Consider the following 18768-nt stretch of genomic DNA (forward strand, 5'->3'; position numbering starts at 1 on the left):
TAACCTGCTAAGCTGGAGGCCCTTTTATCCACAGAGGGAAGGGTCAGAGTTCCTGACCTTTGGGGACACCCAACTGAGGAGGCTAGAACCCTCTTCCTCCAGTGAGAAGGCAAGAAAAACATGACTGACCAAAGGGCAAAACCCTCATTTTCCCCCAAATGATTAACCAGCTTTCTCAACACCATTTATTTCAAATGAAACTTTGTCAGGAACCTTATTATCTAAAACAAAACCAAAGAGCTGCTTGGGTTTCAACAGTCCCCAGCCTGGCCTTCCCTCAGCAGCCAGCCATTGTCAGGAACCCTGCAGCTCCCAAGGACAGTTTCAAGACCACCATTATCAGTTACTAAATCCTTGTTATATATTTGGGTCTATTCCTGAACGTTCAGCTCTGTCAAGAAAACCATCCATTGTTTTATAAAATACCTTAATATCAGGTAGGGCCAAGTCTCCAAGCAGATCTAAGACTCCTTCCGTCATATCAGCCCTACAACTCCGGACCTGCCCAGTACACCGACCAGGTGCTTACCAGAAAGTATCTTCCTTGGCTTCCCAAACCCCACCCGCCCCACTCTGGCCTGGGTGGGCCTGGCCCTGTCCCCAGGACACCCATGCCCTGAGCTTAAAGTACAGCTTCTGGGGCACCAGCGGTCTAAAGTGTCACAGCTGCCAGCCTGCACCCACAACCTGTTCTTACAAGTCAACACTTGGGAAATAGCCCATCTTCAGTATACTTAAAAAGGGTAGGGAATGAGGAGTGTGGAGAAAGAGGAAGAACGGATGCCTTTTTTTCCCATGTCTTAGACTTTGAGGTACTGCAGAGGGTCAAGAGGCTGTCAGTCTCTCATCCCTTTTGGCAGCCACGTGGCTGGGCTCTGACAGAGGGGCCAGTGAACAAATGAGGCTTAAGAAAAGGCTGAGGTCCCCAAATTCCCGACAGACCTCAAGAAGGTGAAAGGGGAAGGTGAAAGGGAAAATAAACTGGTCTCTCTTTAATTCTGGTAGGTGCTTCTGTGTTTTCTCTCCATGACGGTGACTAGTTCCGTTGCTCTCGATCACGTGGCATCTCTGGGAGCCACGGCAATGCAATTAATCATTAGTGGCCGCTCTCATGAGCATCCCTACCAGGTTGTGGAAGTAGGGTCTGTCTTCCTGTCCTCAAATCCCTCTGCAGAAGCCCTGGTAACCATCTCCTAAACTCTCCTTCAGCCTATGGAGGCCATTGGTGGTCCTAAAGCACCTGCCCACATGAAGAATGGTGGAATTCTTTGGGAAAATGTTTCTGATGGGATGCTCAAGTGCCAGGCATGAATGAGTTGTCAGATTGAGTAAGGAAGGCCATGCCTCACTTCTAGTTTTGTAATTCTACATCGAGGCCAGACTAGCATTCTGAATGTTACTCCTGGCCAGTACCTGGCTTCACGGGTCAGTGAAAAGCCACCAATAGCCCAGGGGCCAGTCACGGGTGGGGTGGGGTATAGTCACCATTCCAGCCTTTCCTAGCTTCAATCCTCAGGGCTCGCTGGCTGACCTGGATTCCTCTAAGGCCACAGAGTGCTGAACCGTTAGTCCTCTACACCCTAGCGGGGAAGTCTGTTCGGTGAGCGGCTGTGCGGGCCGTGTGTGAGGCATCACGGCAACCTTCCTGGCTGTCTCCTTACAAGATGCCAGGCCACAGCCAGAGGATGGAAATCCTGGGAGCCGGGCAAATGGGCAGAAGCCCCCGGAGCTGCTGCACTGACAGCTCTCCGTTCTGTGGCTCCGGCTATCACTGCCGTGTCTCACCTAAGACACAAGATGGGTGTGAATTCAAGGTTGGCAGAAGCTCTCAAAAGCACTGAGGAATGGGCACCTGGGTGGCTCAGTTGGTTAAGCGACTGCCTTCGGCTCGGGTCATGATCCTGGAGTCCCGGGATCGAGTCCCGCATCGGGCTCCCTGCTCAGCGGGGAGTCTGCTTCTCCCTCTGACCCTCCCCCCTCTTATGTACTCTCTCTCTTTCTCACTCTCTCAAAATAAATAATAAATAAATCTTAAAAAAAAAAAAAAAGCACTGAGGAATTCACCTGGATGCATTCATTAGCTGCCTCGGGAGTCTGTTCCCTAGGCAGATTCCTCACAAGCCCAAGGGCAGAGCCCTGCAAAGCTTTCATGTACACATTCCGAGTGCAGTGTTCCCCTGGATCTAAGGGAACCCTAACCAGGCTCCATCCCTCAAGAGCTGTACCCCAGATGGGAGACCAGCCAGTATTTTGCCTTTTCAAGTTTTTATTTTTATACATTTTTTTTGTATTAAAAAGAAAAGCATAATTACCACAAATTACAAAGGACTAAAGCAGGACTAGAATAATGAATGAATCACTTCAGCCTGGAAAGCAGATACTCTCAATAATATTAATGTTATAATACAAGCTCATTCAAGTATTTTACATTTTGTCCTTTTAAATGTGATATCCTAGCACATGGTAAAGATAATGTACTATGAGCATAAGGTGGAACCTTCTCCGCAAAGCCAGACGACAAGTTTTCCTCTCCAGTGAGAAATGGGCTATAAGTTCTGATCTTCTCTGCCTCTGCCATCAACATGGCTGAAGGAGAGCGTGGGGGCTGGGGCAAATCCAGGGACCCTTTCACACAGGACATACTTCGGGTCCCACTCATGAGGGCACCAGATGATCCAGACCGCTGTACCCAGGCTTTTGGGCAAAAACCAAAACCAAAACCAAAACCAAAACCCACCCCCACCCGCCCTTGCCCCTCGTCTAGTCTAGTCATCTTCCTTGCCCCTCCTCCCCACTTCCAGGGCCTTCTGAGCAGCTTACTTTCTTTTGTAAAATCAATCATCAGGAAAGGGTTTTGGAAAAAAAAGAAGAGCTACAATGGAACAAAACAAAAACGTTAACAACTTTGACATGGGGTCTCAGCACCTGGACCCGAGCCCCGGGGATCCAGGCTGGGGCAGGGCCAGGCAGCCACTCTCTACGGGTAGTGCATTTGCTCCCAGGTTCAGAAGAGGGCGAGAGAAACCTGCCCCTTAGCAGGGCTGAGGCACACAGACCTTGTGATGTTTGATGCCCAGAGGTCGTATTGGAGTGGACCAGTCATGGAAGGGTACAGGATGAGAAGGGTTTGGGCAGGCTGCTGCTTTGTGTCTCAGGTCTTGGACCCCCACGGGAGAGTGGTGGGTGAGAAGCGGCAAGCCCCAATGGCTCTGGCCGCTCCTGGCATGCCTGTCACAGATACGTCGGTCCTAAATTCAAGTGTCTTCAGAAAGTGAAGATGTAAACTACTCTTTGCAACATTAACTCCTAACATGTTACAAAAAAAGGAAAAAAATAAAAGCCCCCTCCCCCCGTCCTCAGCCTGCGTTGAGATGAAGTCCTCACCTCCCCACCCCGAAGGGGCTTCCTCTCTCTAGGGTGTCTGTGGGAGGATCAGGGAGGGGATGGCAGCCCCCTGGCCTGGGAGTAAACTCTAGATGAGAAAAGCCTTTCTGCACACCCCCAAGGCTTCCTTGTGCCCCCAAACCCAGCAGAGGACAAACAGTGAGGTTCTACGGTGCTGGATACAGTACAGGGCTGAGCGATCCGAAGGAAAGAAAGGGGGTAAAAAGGGAAGGAAGAGGGGGCACAGGAGTCCGGTGTCTGGTACAACGTGGGGCAGGTACCAGACAGCAGGGAAAGGCCCAGATCCCACTTTCAGAGCAGAGACCAGACACTCATCCTTGACTTCCGAGACAAGCGGGTCACAGGAACTGAGGTGGGCTTCCCACATACGAACCACTGGGAGGGCAGAGGTGGGGAAGGACACAGGCCGAAAGCAGAGGGCAAGCCCGTGCCAGCCTGGGATACTGTCTAGCGCTCCCGGTCTTTGGGCCCCCCAGAGGAAGCGGTTAAAAAAGGAGGGCTGAGAAGTGTCAGCGATGCGGCGACACTGCCATCAGCTTCTCTGTGCTGCCCGGCCCCCACCAGCGGTGAACGTGTCGCCACGCCCGCACCCGGCACACAGCTCAACCTGTGTGGGTCAGTCCTTCGTCACCCTCCCCAGCTTCGGAAGCCAGGAGAACTCCAGCCATTCCATTATCACTCACAGCCCAACCCAAGCAGTCAGTGGCTGGAGAAGAGAAGTCAGGTATACTCTATGTCCACATATACCTTCCTGCCGCGGGGCTTCTCCAACTGGCAGGATTCCCCCCAGCCCCCAAATCCTCCTCATCCCTCGTTCCCAGGCAGGGTCAATTGGAGGGTGGGCAGAGATGGCTTGCAGAGGGGGGATGCAAGATGGGGAGACCCCACCAGACCCGAGGGAGGAGAATGGCATCCTTCTCCACCTGTTCGGAGACAAAGCCTCCTTGAGGTCTCAGATCTTTCAGGGCAACACATTTCCAAGCCTCAGCTGCCAGGTGTTCGCCTTTCCCCTTGGAGGTGGGGGAGACGGTCAAGCTGAGGCCAAGTGTGTCCCAGGTCCAGGCCAATGCTCTTCTTCAACAGTTTGAAGCCAACCTGGCCTTGGGGTTCCAAGGGTAGGATGAAGGGTGTCATGGCAGGACTGGGCCTGTCATGAAGCAACAGCAAGCAGAGCGAGGACACGACAGTGGCAGCAGAGTACAGACACAGGACGTCAGCTTCCAACGATGCAACAGCAGGGGTATTTCGGGCACGGCTCTGATCGGAGCCGCCCCCAACTCTCTTGCCTACAGGCAGGAGGCACTGTACATGCAACTCAGTCCAGAGAAAGATTCTAGCCAAGCCAGCCCAGGCACGTCCAGAGAAGGTGTGAGCTCTTCGAGGTGACTCCGCCGAGGAAAACAGGCATTTGGGTATTTCAGATTCCCGCTCCACAATAAGGCAACTTTTAAAAAAATATTATTTCCAAGAACAAAACAAAACAAAAAACAAAATCCAAGGGTAGGGGAAAGACATCACTTTCTGTGGATTAGGTGGGGGTTTTCTGATTTATTTTTTTGGTCTTTTATGGTCGATTTTGTCTTTTTTTTTTTTTTCTTCCAAGGATGGAAAGGTCAGAGAAAAATAAAATAAATCATCTTTCAATAGTCTTTTCTGGTATGAGCAGCGTCTCTCTGGGCTGGGGAGTAAGGGGTATGGGGAGAGGGGGGTGGGGAGAGGATGAAACCTTCCCCCGCCCCCACTTCTAGATCCTTTGGTTTCCTTCTCCCAGAAGATGGCAGAAGGGCATGGTGGGGACAGCAGGGGGAGAACATGGTGATGGCAAGCCCCAGATGATCAGGGGGCTGGTGCTCGTGGGGCCCAGGGACGCTGCCAGAGCCTTCCATGGGACTGTGCTGGGCAATGGGGCCCACAGGGCCTTCTTGTGGGCTGCATAGTTGGCTTGAGGGGGAGCAGGAGGAGGCTGTGGGTGGGAACCAGGGTGGCGGCCTACCAGCCGCGGGCAGGGCTACAGAGTGATTTTGGTAATCCAGACGAACTATCAATAATTTAAAACTTGATATATATATATATATATATATATAAAAAAAATCTCCCCCTTTCCCTCCCCCCCTTAGAAGAAGCTAGGATGTGAAGAAGAGTCATGGAGAGAGGAGGGAGAAGGGGATGTGTGGAGGCTCCTGCCCAGGGGTACCTCTGATAGCCCAAATGGTGTACATGTTGCTACTCAGCACGAAGGCCCATTCTAATGACTCTAGGCCTGTCCCTTCTCTGTCCCCTCTCCTGGGACTGGGCACCCCCATGGACTTTCGCCCACCCCCCCTTCCCCCCCCCCCAAAAACCCCAGGGCTAACAGGCTTTTCACTTTCCCAAAGTCTGTGTGTCCGAGTGCTGGCTTGTCCATTTGGCATCTTCCCGGACGGGCTGGCCAGTGGGTGGTGTGGGAGGTTGGCTGATCATGGTGGTGGGCCTGCTGGAAGACTGGGAGGGGCACCGCTTCCTGCCCTCACCGCCGCCACCTCCTGCTGCCACTGGATGTCGCTTGTGGTTGCCCTCCTCACCCATGGGGGGCTGTAACAGAGGGAGTCACAGGTGATTAGGGGCCACTACCCACACCCCCTTCCTTGCCAGGGCTCTCTGGAGACTTCTTACCTCCAAATGTAGATAACAGGTATAACCTTAAAAACTAATTACCAGTTTTATGAAGCACATCTCTGTGCCAAGATGCCCAGCCCCACGCTGTTTTCCGCACATTCACTCATGGGGCTCTGCACCGCCCTTTGATGGAGACACGATCATCCCAAAAGTAAAGCACAAAGAAATAATTTGCCCAAGGTCCCACATCTTATAACCAGTGCCAACAAAACGTGAACTCGACCCACCTACCTCTGAAGCCCAGGCCCTCACCCACACAAGTCTCTGCTCCCTTTCTGAGAAGGGATGATGCGGGGCCTGTGGCATGCAATATGCTGAGACATCTCCACTCAGAGGGCCCAGATGCTCCAGGGGACTGCCTCATCTCCTTCTAAGCCCTAAAGAGGACACTGACCTAAGAGTCAGACCATGATCCAGTCTGGCCTCACGGCTACCAAAGGTCCAGTGACCTCGAGGACATTTCCTTCCCTTTCTGGGGGCCAGAGCTCAGCCCTTCTTGTCCCACCCTCCACAGGTCTTCCTGCTACAAGGCTTCTCTGTACATGTGTCCCCCCCCGCCCAACCCCCAAGCAATGAGGTGCTTAAGGATGGAAGAAAACAGATTCATCTTTATCCTGGGAGGGCTGAGCAGCACTGCCACCATCTCACTGGGCGGCTGTGGGCTTCCATTTACCCACCGGTACAGCAAAAGCAACAATAAACCCTGCCTCCTCACCACATTGTAAAGCTTCAAGGAGCTCAATATAAAGTGCCTAGCACAGTGCCTGGCACACAGGAATCACTCAATGGCAATTTTTTAATACATGTAAGGACTCTTACTGCTATTTACTTATATTTGTCTTTTTGCTAAAAGGTTTCAAGGGAATAAGATGACCAGCACAGCTCTACTACATTACAAACCCCCTGAAAGAAAGAAAGTCTCACTTATCTCTGGAGTCTCTGAAGCACTTAAAACAGAGACATCCATCACTCTACTGCTTCCCTGGATATGCCCAGTAGCAATAACCCTGACCCACCACTGGGTGGCACCATTGAGTCACTGTTACAAGAAGATAGGGCTGGTGGCGGCGATGGTGGGGTGTTAAACATAACTTACAAACTTCTATGGTTGGAACTGGCCTCTTCCAGAAAAAGCAAGGAAAGAGAGAAAAAACCCAATTTACCTGGGTACTCATCCCAGTCAACTAGTAATGGCTGACTAGGGCTCACCAGCAAGGAGGGGTAGGAGACAAAAGGGAGAGACCATTATGATATTCAGCTAGCTACAGGACCATGGGAAGGAGGCAGGAGCAACCATACAACCCCCTCCAATTAGCTGTCAGTGTCCACCTTCTCATCCTCTATTTTACAGGTGAAGACACTAAGGACCGATGGGGGGAAAGGGTCCCTAGGCTAGTGGCACAGCTGGGACCAGAACCAGGTATCCTGATCTCTGGTCCAGTTTTCTGTCCAGGAGAGGGGTGAGAAAGATGAGAGACTTTCACTCACATCCACTCGGAAGTCTTCGAGACGTCGGAATTTGCCGAGGTATTCTTGAAGTTTGGGGTCAATGTCCAAATTTTTGGCTTTGGAATATTTCAAGAAGGCCCAGAACTTCTCCAGTCCATAGAGTTGGCCTACAGGAAAGAAGAGGCAGAGGTAGAGAGAAGGTCAGAGAGAAGCCGGACTGGTGAGGAGTTGAGAATAAAGAGGCTCAGGGGAGCAGGAGGTGGGATGAAACTGATACACAGGCTGACCCGGGTTGACCTGGGCAGGGAGAAGGGAAAGAAGACCTGGATGACCAGGCCCTGCAGAGCTCCAACTCAGCTCTCACCAGCTTCATAGTCCTTCACCGTTTCCTCCTGAAAATCCTTGAAGATGTCCAGCCGGAACTTCTTTTCCAGGCCATAACTGTAGTATCGAAAAAGGCACTCCAAACCATATCTGTGGAACACAAGCCAGTGAAATTGGGTCACAGTTTCTTTATTTGTAAAACAAGGAAACGCACCTGCATCATCAGTGAACTAGGAAACCGTTTAAGCAGATGGATTATCAAGAAAATGGTAACTAGGGCGCCTGGGTGGCTCAGTTGGTTAAGTGACTGCCTTCGGCTCAGGTCATGATCCCGGAGTCCTGGGATCGAGTCCCGCATCGGGCTCCCCACTCAGCGGGGAGTCTGCTTCTCCCTCTGACCCTCCCCCCCTCCTGCTCTCTCTGTCTCATTCTCTCTCTCTCAAATAAATAAATAAAATCTTAAAAAAAAAAAAAAAAGAAAATGGTAACTAATCTTTAAGAAGGCTAACATTTAATGCTAGTCTAAGTGGGGTCTAGCAGTTTATGATTTGCCAGGGGTCAGCAAACTCTAGCCAAATGAACAAGGGCCCCCTGCCCACACTCATTTGTTCCTGAAGTCACTGGCTGCTTTGTGCTAGAAGAGCAGAGCTGAGTAGTTGTGACAGAGACCGCCCCCCACCCCATGTCCTGAAAAGCCTAAAATACTTCTCATCTGTCCCTTTACAGAAAGTTTGCCAATCCTTGGGATGAGCTCTCTACAAAGTCATATGACTGTGTCAATTAGTAGGTCTGCTATCTGACTTCAGAAATTTTACTTCTGGGGCACCTGGGTGGCTCAGTCGGTTAAGCACCTAAGCCTTCGGCTCAGGTCGTGATCTTGGGGTCCTGGGATCGAGCCCCGCACTGGGGTTCCTTCTCGGTGGCGGGGAGTCTGCTTCTCCCTCTCTCTCTGCCCCTCCCCCTGCACTTGTGCTTGCTCTCTCTCAAATAAATAAATAAAATCTAAAAAAAAAAAAAAAAAAAAATTTACTTCTAGGAACATGCCAAGAAAATGACCAAAAATACATTTTTATATTTTACGGATGTACAAAACTGTTCATGACATTATTAAACAAAATTTAAATGTCTTAGAGAAGTAGTTAAGAAAAATCATGGTAAATCTGTACAACAGAATATAAGCTATTAGGAATTACAACGTAGGGGCACCCAGGTGGCACAGTCAGTTGAGTGTCCAACTTCTGGTTTCAGCCCAGGTAGTGATCTTAGGGTTATGGGATCAAGCCCCATGTTGGGCTCCACAATGAGCATAGTCGGCTTGGGAGTTTCTCTCTCCCTCTCCCTCTGCCCCTCCCCACCACGCGTGTGCATGCTTGCTCACTCGCTCGCTCCCTCTCAAATAAATAAATCTTTCAAAAAAATTATAATGTAAATATACAATGAGGGATACTGAGAGATACTTATGATAGATTATCAAGTGGAAAAGATATGTTTCAAAATGTTATGGGAGAATGAGCCCATTTTATAAACAAATATGCAATTTTCACATCCACACATGCATGCAAAGTCTGGAAGGGTACATACTTAAATATATTAACACTGGTTATCTCTGGGAGTTGGGATTTTCAAATGATCTTATCTATATTTTCTAAACTTCCAGCAAAAAGCATGTACAAGTTTCTATAAGAAGGCAAAAAAGTTAAATATTTTAACAACACGGAAAAACGCTCATGCTTATACATGATGAGTAAGACACAAGATGGCATTCATGTGATGATCTAAATGCATTAAATATGGCAGGACATTAACACTGGTTATCTCTGGATTGAAGCGTGTTTCCCTCCGGCTTCTTTAAACATTTCTGTACTTTTCAAATCACTTATAGAGAAAACCTTTTACTTGGGGGGAAGAAAGGTGTCTTCTAAAGGTATTTGTTTTTGTTTTTAATATTTTATTTATTTATTTGTCAGAGAGAGAGAGAGCACAAGCAGTGGGGAGCAGCAGGCAGAGGGAGAAGCAGGGTCCCCGTCGAGCAGGGAGCCCGATGAGGGGCTTGATCCCAGGACCCCGGGATCATGACCTGAGCCAAAGGCAGACACTTAACCCACTGAGCCACCCAGGCACCCCAGGTATTTGTTTTTTAATAGCAAAATACTGAAAACAACCAAAATATCTATTAACAGGAGACTGGTTAAATAAGCTATGGTACATCCATACAGGGTAAGACTGTACAGGCTATAAAAAGGAACAAGAAAGTTATTTACGTATGGATACAAAATGATCTCTAAAATACAGTATTAGGGACACCTGGGTGGCTCAGTCATTAAGTGTCTGCCTTCGGCTCAGGTCATGGTCCCAGGGTCCTGGGATCGAACCCCACATCCTTCTCCCTCTGCCTGCTGCTCCCCTCTGCTTGTGCTCTCTCTCTCTCTGATAAATAAATAAACAAACAAATAAATAATAAAATCTTTAAAAAAACACAGTATTAAAAAAGGTGCAAAATAGTATCTAATAGAGGCTATCCTCTGTGTAAACAACAGGGGCCTAGTGGGAGACTACAGGGATATTCTTGCTTACACAAGTGAAGTATTTTTAGGTAAGGCCTCAGGTTTCTGACCATGCTTGCTATCTGTGGGGAAAGGAACTGGAGGCAGGTGAACAGGGATGAGGAGACTTCTCATGATATAACTTTTGACCTCTTTGCATTTTGAACCATGTGAACATTATTACTCATTCAAAAATCATCATCTTTTTATAAAGTATATTTGGGATACACACAGAGATTTTTGGTTACACTTCTGGAGGCGGACCCACCAGGGACTCCTCAAGCCCCTGCAAGCACCAGCCAGACCCCAACCCCCCCCAGCCTGCACCCCCCCATGCCGCTCACCTGTAGCCTTCTTTGGCATCCTCCAGAGCCAGCTGCTTAAACTCCTCATACATCTTCTTGTTGAAGTGATCTCGGAGGAAGAAGGACCAGAAGCGGAAGAGAGTGTTCATCTCCTGAGACTGGCCAATGCCCAAGCGTTTCCGCTCTGATGGGGGAGGAAGGAGGAAAGACGGATCAGGGTCACACTGCCTGTGATTCAGGGGACAAATGTTCTTGGGATCAAGGACTTTGGTCCTTTCTCCTATACCCCCTCCCCTCCCAATTCCTTTGCTCATCGCCTGTCCTTTTGGTCTTTGAAGAGACAGTTACTGAGCACTATCCTATGTCAGGCCCTGCTGCTGGACACTGGACCTGACCTCAACACAAGCAGGTGGCATCAGCTTCTAAACCAGGTCACCGTGGTCTAGCTGTTCACCTCAAATACTCCTGCTCACAAGCGTAGTTAGAACAAGGAAAAGCATGAACAAATAATTTGGCAATCCAACAACTTATATTCATTATTCATCACCAATCATTATTTTCAGAGTCCTACAATATTAACAATTACAAAATGGTAACATTAAAAATACACAACACCAAAGCACAAACAACAAAAGAAGAGATATATTTAGTATCATTAAAAAACCTAGGGGCGCCTGGGTGGCTCAGTCGGTTAAGCATCTGCCTTGGGCTCCGGTCATGGTCCCAGGGTCCTGGGATCGAGTCCCGCATCAGGCTCCCCGCTCAGCGGGGAGTCTGCTTCTCCCTCTGCCTCTGCCTGCCGCTCTGCCTACTGTGTTCTCTATCTCTGTCAAATAAATAAATAAGATCTTAAAAAAATTAATAAAATAAAAAACTAAAAACCTCTGTGCTTCAAAGGACAGTATCAACAAAGTGAGAAAACAACCCAGAGTGGGGAAAAAGTATTTGCAAATCATGAAATCTGTTAAAGGACTTGTACCTAGAATATATAAAGAACTCTTATAATTTAATAATAAAGACAAATAATCTAGTTAAAAAAGTAGGCAAAGGATCTGAATGGACATTTCTCCAAAGATATACAAATGGCCAATAAGCACATGAAAAAAATGTTCAACATGAACAGCTATTGGGGAAACGCAAATGGAAACCACGAGGAGGTATCACCTATCTACCTCACACCTATTAGGATAGCGATCATCAGAAAGATAGACAACAAGTGTTGGGAGGACAGGGAGCCCTCAGAAGCCTCATACTTTGTCAGGAACAACAAATGGTGGCCCCGCTTTGGAGAACAGTCTCACAATTCCTCCAAAGGTTAAACACAAGAGTTATCACATGACCCTGCAAATGAAAACCTACATCCACAAAAAATGGACATGTTCATAGCGGCATTATTCATCATAAACGGAACGTGGAAATCCAAAGGCCCATCAGTGACGGACAGACAGACATGACGCGACGTATCCTCCCTCTGCTGGAGTGCCACCAGGGCCAAGGAGAGGAATGAAGCACCGGCGCCATGCTACAACGGAGATGAAGTGTGAGAACTGCATGCTCAAGAAGAAGCCAGTCACAAAGGACTGCTGATTAGATGACTGTATTGCCAAGAAAAGCCCAGAACCGGTAAGTCCACCCAGACTGGAGGTTGTGCAGGCCTGGGAGGAGCTGCAGCGATGGAGATGGGAAGTGACCTGTAAGGGGCACAGGGTTTCTTCCGGTGGTGATGAAAATGTTCTAACATCAATTCTGGGGATAGACACACAACTCTGGAATATACTGAAAGCCACTGCACCATACACTTTAAATGGGTCAACTGTGGAGTATGTGAGTTCTAGCTCCATAATGCGGTCACCACACACAAGCACACGGAGTAAGGCAGATGAGTGAGCATTCAGCAGCCCTGTGCTGCTAACTGAAAAGGGGTGCGGCAGTTAGCGAGAACTACAGGGGAGCACTAAGGCTGCTTCTGAGCATCTTTACAGCCAACCTGACAGAATCCTACAGTTAAGAGACATCTCATTCTGTGATAAAAGGAAACACATGGGAATATCTTAGAGATTCTTTCCTTACACTGTCTTCTAAGAGCAGGGGTCAGCAAACTTTTTCCTATCAAAGACCAGAGTAAATACTTTAGGCTTTACAGGCTTCATGTGGTCTCGGTCATAAGTTCCTCTCTTTTTCCTTCATAACCCCTTAAAAATGTAAAAATTGTTCCTAGCTCAGGGGCTGTACAAAAATAGGTAGCTAGCTGGATTTGGTCCACAGGCCATGGTTAAGCCACCCCTGCTCTAGAGAATCTATGCCACCCCATGCACACCCTTTTATGATCAACAGTAGATCACAGTGGACAATAGTTGACTTAGCAGTCATGCCAGAAATAGATAAACTTTTGGTATTTTTTATTATCAATAGAGAAGGATCAAAGAACAGAAATGTTCTCAGTATCAGATTCTTTTAGCCTCCTATATCCCAAAACTACCTGGCCCAAGTCTAACTGCAATCCTTCTTGCTCTAAGGTCAGAGAAAGCAGTATCACCTGCTCCACCAGCACTTAAATTCTGGACTTAAGTAGTGGCCCCAAAGGCTAGGGCCCTCTGCCCCTGTGCTTCTTACCATTAAGGCAGCGCCTACGGTACTTGTGGTAGACGTGTTGTGTGAAGCCATTTTCCTTGAGCAGCTCGTGGGAAGGATGCTGGAACTTGGGCAGAGACTGAGGCGTACAGCCATAGCTGCCAACTGCAGGTGTCCCTTCTGAGGGGCTGGAGCTAGAGGCCAGGAGAGAGACAGTGTCACCGGGTTCCCTGGAGCGGCTGGCCATCAGGTGAGGAGGAGCCCCTCTGTTCCATTAGCCAAGCTCGAGCCTCTCAAAGGGCAACAAAGAGCCCTAAGTACTGTGGAAGGCCAACTTACATCCTTCAGCCCGAATCACTCGAGTTGACCTTTGGTGGGTTTTACGAAGCAGCCACTGAGGCTCAGAGACTGGGAAACTTGACCTGGGTCATGGACTGTTTTACATCCCAGATCGGCACAATGCCCAAATCCGAGCTTTAGAAGCATTTATTTATCCCAAGTTCACCTTTAACTTTCTTTGATGAGCTATTATGGGGTAGTCCATCTGTGTTTTCCTTTAACCATGCCTATTCTCCGTCTGCACCATCTCTGCAGGGAGGAGAGTGCACAGGACAGGGGCTCCCAAATGTTGCTCTTGAACAGGGAACACCGGGGCAATTTTCAGGGGCGGGGGGGGGAGGGGAGGACCTGAACCCTACCCCCAAGAAGCTGAGTCAGTGCATCTAGGATGGGGCCCAGGAATCTTTATTTTTATTTAATGACCTGGCTATCCTGAGGCAGGCAGCACATATCACCCCTGAAATCAATTCACAGATATTCTTCTCTCTGAGAGAATCTGGTCCCAGGTGGCTGTGACACCACTTCTTTGGGAAAACCTTCCCAGGCCCTGGATTACCTTTTCTAGACGTCTCGATTTTTGGATTTAGGTTAATAAGGGTCCCTTTCTTTAATTTAGAGACCAAAGAGGTTCCTTCTTGGTCCCGTCAACTGCCTGGCTTTCCCACCCACCCTGCCGTCAGCCTCATCTCTCCTCTCCACCATGCTGGCACCTGATGGAAGCCGTCCGGGGCCTGTGCTCGCGGGAATCCATCACCCAGCCCACATGACTCTCCAGGGGCGGGTTTGAGCTGTGTCTTGTCTTCCTTTTCCGAGGCATCTGCAAAGGTCAGTCCAGAATTTGCTATTAACTCACAGAACTCTGAGGAACACCAAGCATTTATAGGACTAAGATCCCCTCATGTGTGTGAGTTATTCACAATTTACAAAGCATTTTCATATCTAGCCTCTCACACATGAGGTTCACAGCTCTGAGCCAGGAAATGGTATGCCGGTCTCAGAGGTGAGGAAATCGAGGCTTGGGAGCCCAAGGATCCACATGTGGTCAATCCTCCTTGGGCCTTATCATGATGACATGGGGCCACCACCTCCACACCCAGTCCCTCTCTCAGATGTGGCCACTCGATCCCGGGTGGGCCCACCAGCCTAAGAACACAGAGCAGGTCTGGGATTTGGCCGTCTCTTGGCTTAGGCAAGGGAAAGCAGCAAAGCACTGGAACGTAGTTAAGTGAGCCCAAGACTCTTAGCCCCCCAGCAGGAGCGCCTCACCTTGGCATCTAGCGTCCGTCCTTCTTTCACTACTGGGTAAAACCGTGATGTCTGACTCGAGTCTTTGAGCTGCGGTGTCCGGGGAGTGCGGGGGGTCCTGGTATTGCGGTAGTTTGGCGACTCTGGGACAGTGGTTGGTAGAGAACGGGCGATGGTGGAGGGCTCAGGAGCACCAAACAATTTGTTGGCCAGGGCATCAGTGGGGACTGCAGAGGGAGAGCGGGCCAGTGAGCAGGGGTAGGCCTGTGACCGTCTGTACCTGGGAGGCCCCCTGTCAGAGGGCTGTATTCGCCCACTCAGGCTGGGGTCCCAGGTGTCACCTCTCTCTCACCTTGTTGGAAGCGGGGTGGCCCAGGAGGGACCTCCTGGTTGGGATCCACTGGGGGCTCTGGGGTTAGTGTGTCAAACTGCTCCCGGCTGATCATGTTGACTTTCTTGAAGTTCTCGACTTCTTGCTGCAAAGGATAAAAGATGGGTGGGGAGACAATGTTAGTAAGAAACTGCCCCAGCCTGTTTAGGAATCAAGACGTGCAGGAAGTCGCAGAGGGCAGCTCCCACGTCCACATACGTGGAATTCTGGTCCCCAGGCTCTCAGCTGCCCCACACCATTCCCCAGCCCCAGTTACCTGGGCACGAGTGTGCCAACCCAGAAGGACTGAGCGCCTGCCCAGCCCCCTTTGCAGCAAGACAGATGAGCAGCTCCCTACAGACCCGACTCGTCTCTCACCTCCACCAAACGCCCTGCTGCTTACTACTACACAGGCTCACCTCACAGAGCTACTCTCTAAAACCCTACAAGTTTTGACTGTTTCCAGACAGCAGTGATTTTTTTTTTTAAACCTGTCTTTTCTCTATCTTCCATACTCAAAACAAGCTCCTGAAAACTTTCATATAGGCCTAAGAATTTTTTTTTTTTTTAAGATTTTATTTATTTTTTGACAGAGAGCAAACACAAGCAGGGGGAGTGGGAGAGGGAGAAGCAGGCTTCCTGTGGAGCAGGGAGCCTGATGCAGGGCTCGATCCCAGGACGCTGGGATCATGACCTGAGCCAAAGGCAGACGCTTAACGACTGAGCCACCCAGGCGGCCCAGGCCTAAATTTTTAAGAAGAGAAGTAACAATCCAATCTCTCTTCTCTTCCCCACCAGTGTGGCTGACTGTCAGGACATTAAACATGGACGTTCAGGCGGCACAGTGATCGTCTCTCATGGTGACAGAGCTTACAAAGTGTCTCTACATCTCTCCTCACTTCATGCCCCAGCTGGGTGTCAATTACTACCCCCTTTTCACACACGAGGATACTGAGACTCTGCCCAAGGGCACAGAGCGGATGAGCCTTCCTCCTTCCCAAATGTTACAGACACTCCACGCTCCCCGCCCGCCACTGCTGTTGTCTGAGCCTCACCTTGATCTGGGAATACTCAGGTTCAAACTTCTCAGTCCACAGGTCCTGCTCGTAGTAGAAGAGCCCATCGTTAATGACCTTGGCCAGCTCAGCGCTCATCTTGGCACGCGAGGTGTGGTTGCCTGTGCGGTCCCCCCCAGGGTGCCGACGCATATAAGGTGGCGTCTGGGTGACAATGAGGATCTTGTTCACATCCCGGTCATCAATCTCATAGTCAGAGTCCTCATCAGACCAGGCGGTGAAGGTGTTCTTCCGCCCATCCATCTGCTCCATCTCCTCGTCAAACAGGAAATCTAGCTCCTCTTGCTCATCCTGCTCCTTGGACATCAGCTGCTGAGAAGGCAGCTGCTGAGGCAGAGAGGTCGTGTGGAGGAACCTGGGCTCCTCTGACTTCTAAAATGGGCAAGATCAAGGATGGGGGGTGAGATCACCAGGGGGTCCTTGGACCAGCCTCTGTAGCTGTCCGCCCAGAGGGAGGCCCTGGCCATGCCAGCAAGCCACAGCTGCCAGCCCTGCAGCCAGTCCCCCAGGACTCTCGGTTTCCTCTCTCCCAGCTCACATCACAGTCATTCACAATGAGGTGACAAGGCCCCACAGCCACCTGTGCTCTCATTTACCTAGCCTGGGGGTGGGCACACAGCGTAAGTTCTACAGGTTAATCCATCCATTCCATCTATCCAAAATCTCTCCAAGAAAATGGAAGCTCCATCAGGCAGGGGCCACGGCTGCCTTGCTTTCCATCATATCCTTAGTACTTAGACCGGGACCTAGCAATAGCAGATGCTCGACTGTTTGATGAGTGAGCAAGAGCCCACTGATACAATGCCCTACAGAAGACACAATTCTTGGACTTAAGGCAGCTCACAGTTCTGTGGGAGAAAAGTCAAACAACCAGCCAGCCAAATGCAATGTGGTGTTGGTAAAGATTATAAATAAAATTTGTGGACTACACAGGGAGAGGCACTTAACCAAGTACAGGTGGGAGTGGGAACAGCCTGGGAAGGCTTCCTGGGAGACGTAATCACTGAAGAAGGATGAGCATAAGTAGGCCAGATGAAGGCAGGGACAAAGAGTGTATGAGGCAGAAAGAACAGCATGTTCCAGAGACAAGAGAAAACAGGGTGCTTTTGGCAAAAAGAAAATATTTTAGAGTGTTGCTAGGATGAATTTATCTGAGACTTTGGGGCAGAAGCATTTGTCCACCTCACAATTTATATCCAAAAAGTCAATTCCCTGCTTTGCAAAAAGCTTCTCATATAAACTCCAAACCTACTCTCTTTTGAGGCTCAAGATAGGCCAGGTGGAAGCAAGGCTCTAATTCTGGAATGGGGGCTAAGCCTGTCTGCTTTCCAAACCTTCACAGTCTGTGGGCCTGGACCTCATAAGGTCCCTGTCCACTGTTTTCGTCATGACTCTGGCCTGATCCCTGACACTCCGGGAAGGAGCACAGCCAGAAGAGAGGAAAGTTGGGGTGTGAACAAGAGGGAGGCAGTCACAGCGGCACAATGGAAAAGAAGACAGAGATTTTTCAGAGACCCAAAGTCCAAGGTCGTCTCTATGAGGCCTTCTCACAAGCCCCAGACCAAAGAGATCTCCCAAGAGGAGATGCGGAATGGGGCAGATGGGAGTACACATCTGCTCCTGGAAGGGAGGCACCAGTTTTAGTTTGAAATGGAAACACTTCTTGGGGGTGGACTCAACGTGTACTACTGGCATATTGCTTTACAATTTCTAGAGCAGTCTAAGCCCTTCTTTCTTTCATCTGAAGATGGGAACACTGAAGACTTGAGATATTAAACAAGCTTCCCAAGGTCAACAGCCATCAGTGCTCGGAGACCTGTGTTCTCATCTAGACTAACTCTACATCCAGGCCATGTGTCTGCTCCCTTTCCCTTCGCTCTCCACAGGGCCCGAGTGGCTTACAGAGGGGACAACGGGGGCACACTCAGGCACTACGGCAGCCCCAGCGATTTCAATGGGGCAAGACAAAGAACCAAACACCAAGAAACCTGGGACACTGCTGCCAGGGGCCACAGGACTTCCTCCTGTGAAGACTGCCACTCAGGAACTCACCCAGCGGGAGCTGAGAGGTCATCCTCACTGGAAAATGACAGGCATCCACGAGCTTTCCCACAGTCCCTGCTGACCTCAGCTCGCATCACAACCCCAGAGCCCGCCAGCCTGTGGGGCTGAGCCCCTCGGAGTCCCGGGCCGCACCCACCTTGGGCCGTGCTGGGGACGGCCGCGGCCTCTTCTTCACTTCAATCCAGTTCTCCGAATCCAAGTCAGGCAGGCTGGCAGAGAGGCCCTTGGGCAGCGTCTTTAGGTTGCTGACCTCCTCTGTTTTGGTTGGCACTGGGGTGACTGCACGGGGAGAACCAGGCGCTGACTCTGAAGGGTGGAAAGGTGACGTCCTCAACCTTCCAGTCCTCCTCCTGATGCCAGCTCTAAGGAGGTCTGCTGGCTGGGGGGCAAGGACAAGACAAAGGCACCTACAGGCCAGCAGG

The 18768-nt window shown here is 49.9% G+C and overlaps 1 protein-coding gene across 3 annotated transcripts in view; it reads right to left on the minus strand.

The window, feature by feature from the left end:
- Positions 1-5739: 5739 nt before the first annotated feature.
- Positions 5740-18768, minus strand: part of LARP1 (La ribonucleoprotein 1, translational regulator) — a 51929-nt gene continuing 38900 nt past the window's right edge. For 2 of the 3 annotated variants that reach the window (XM_028106534.2, XM_028106533.2), the window contains 10 exons: positions 18483-18652; positions 16262-16654; positions 15189-15312; positions 14858-15063; positions 14302-14408; positions 13295-13446; positions 10721-10865; positions 7874-7983; positions 7549-7676; positions 5740-5976 (listed from right to left, as the gene is read on the minus strand). In XM_028106534.2, coding sequence (XP_027962335.1) covers positions 5767-5976; positions 7549-7676; positions 7874-7983; positions 10721-10865; positions 13295-13446; positions 14302-14408; positions 14858-15063; positions 15189-15312; positions 16262-16654; positions 18483-18652 — 1745 coding nt within the window. In that variant the 3' untranslated portion in view covers positions 5740-5766. The remainder of the gene's footprint in view (positions 5977-7548; positions 7677-7873; positions 7984-10720; positions 10866-13294; positions 13447-14301; positions 14409-14857; positions 15064-15188; positions 15313-16261; positions 16655-18482; positions 18653-18768) is intronic. The other variant, XM_088023489.1, reaches the window with a different exon arrangement.

Source organism: Eumetopias jubatus, unplaced genomic scaffold (genome assembly GCF_037043125.1).
Source record: "Eumetopias jubatus isolate StellerSeaLion01/CBP00866 unplaced genomic scaffold, mEumJub1_p1.0 scaffold_5, whole genome shotgun sequence".
Classification (NCBI taxonomy): domain Eukaryota; kingdom Metazoa; phylum Chordata; class Mammalia; order Carnivora; family Otariidae; genus Eumetopias; species Eumetopias jubatus.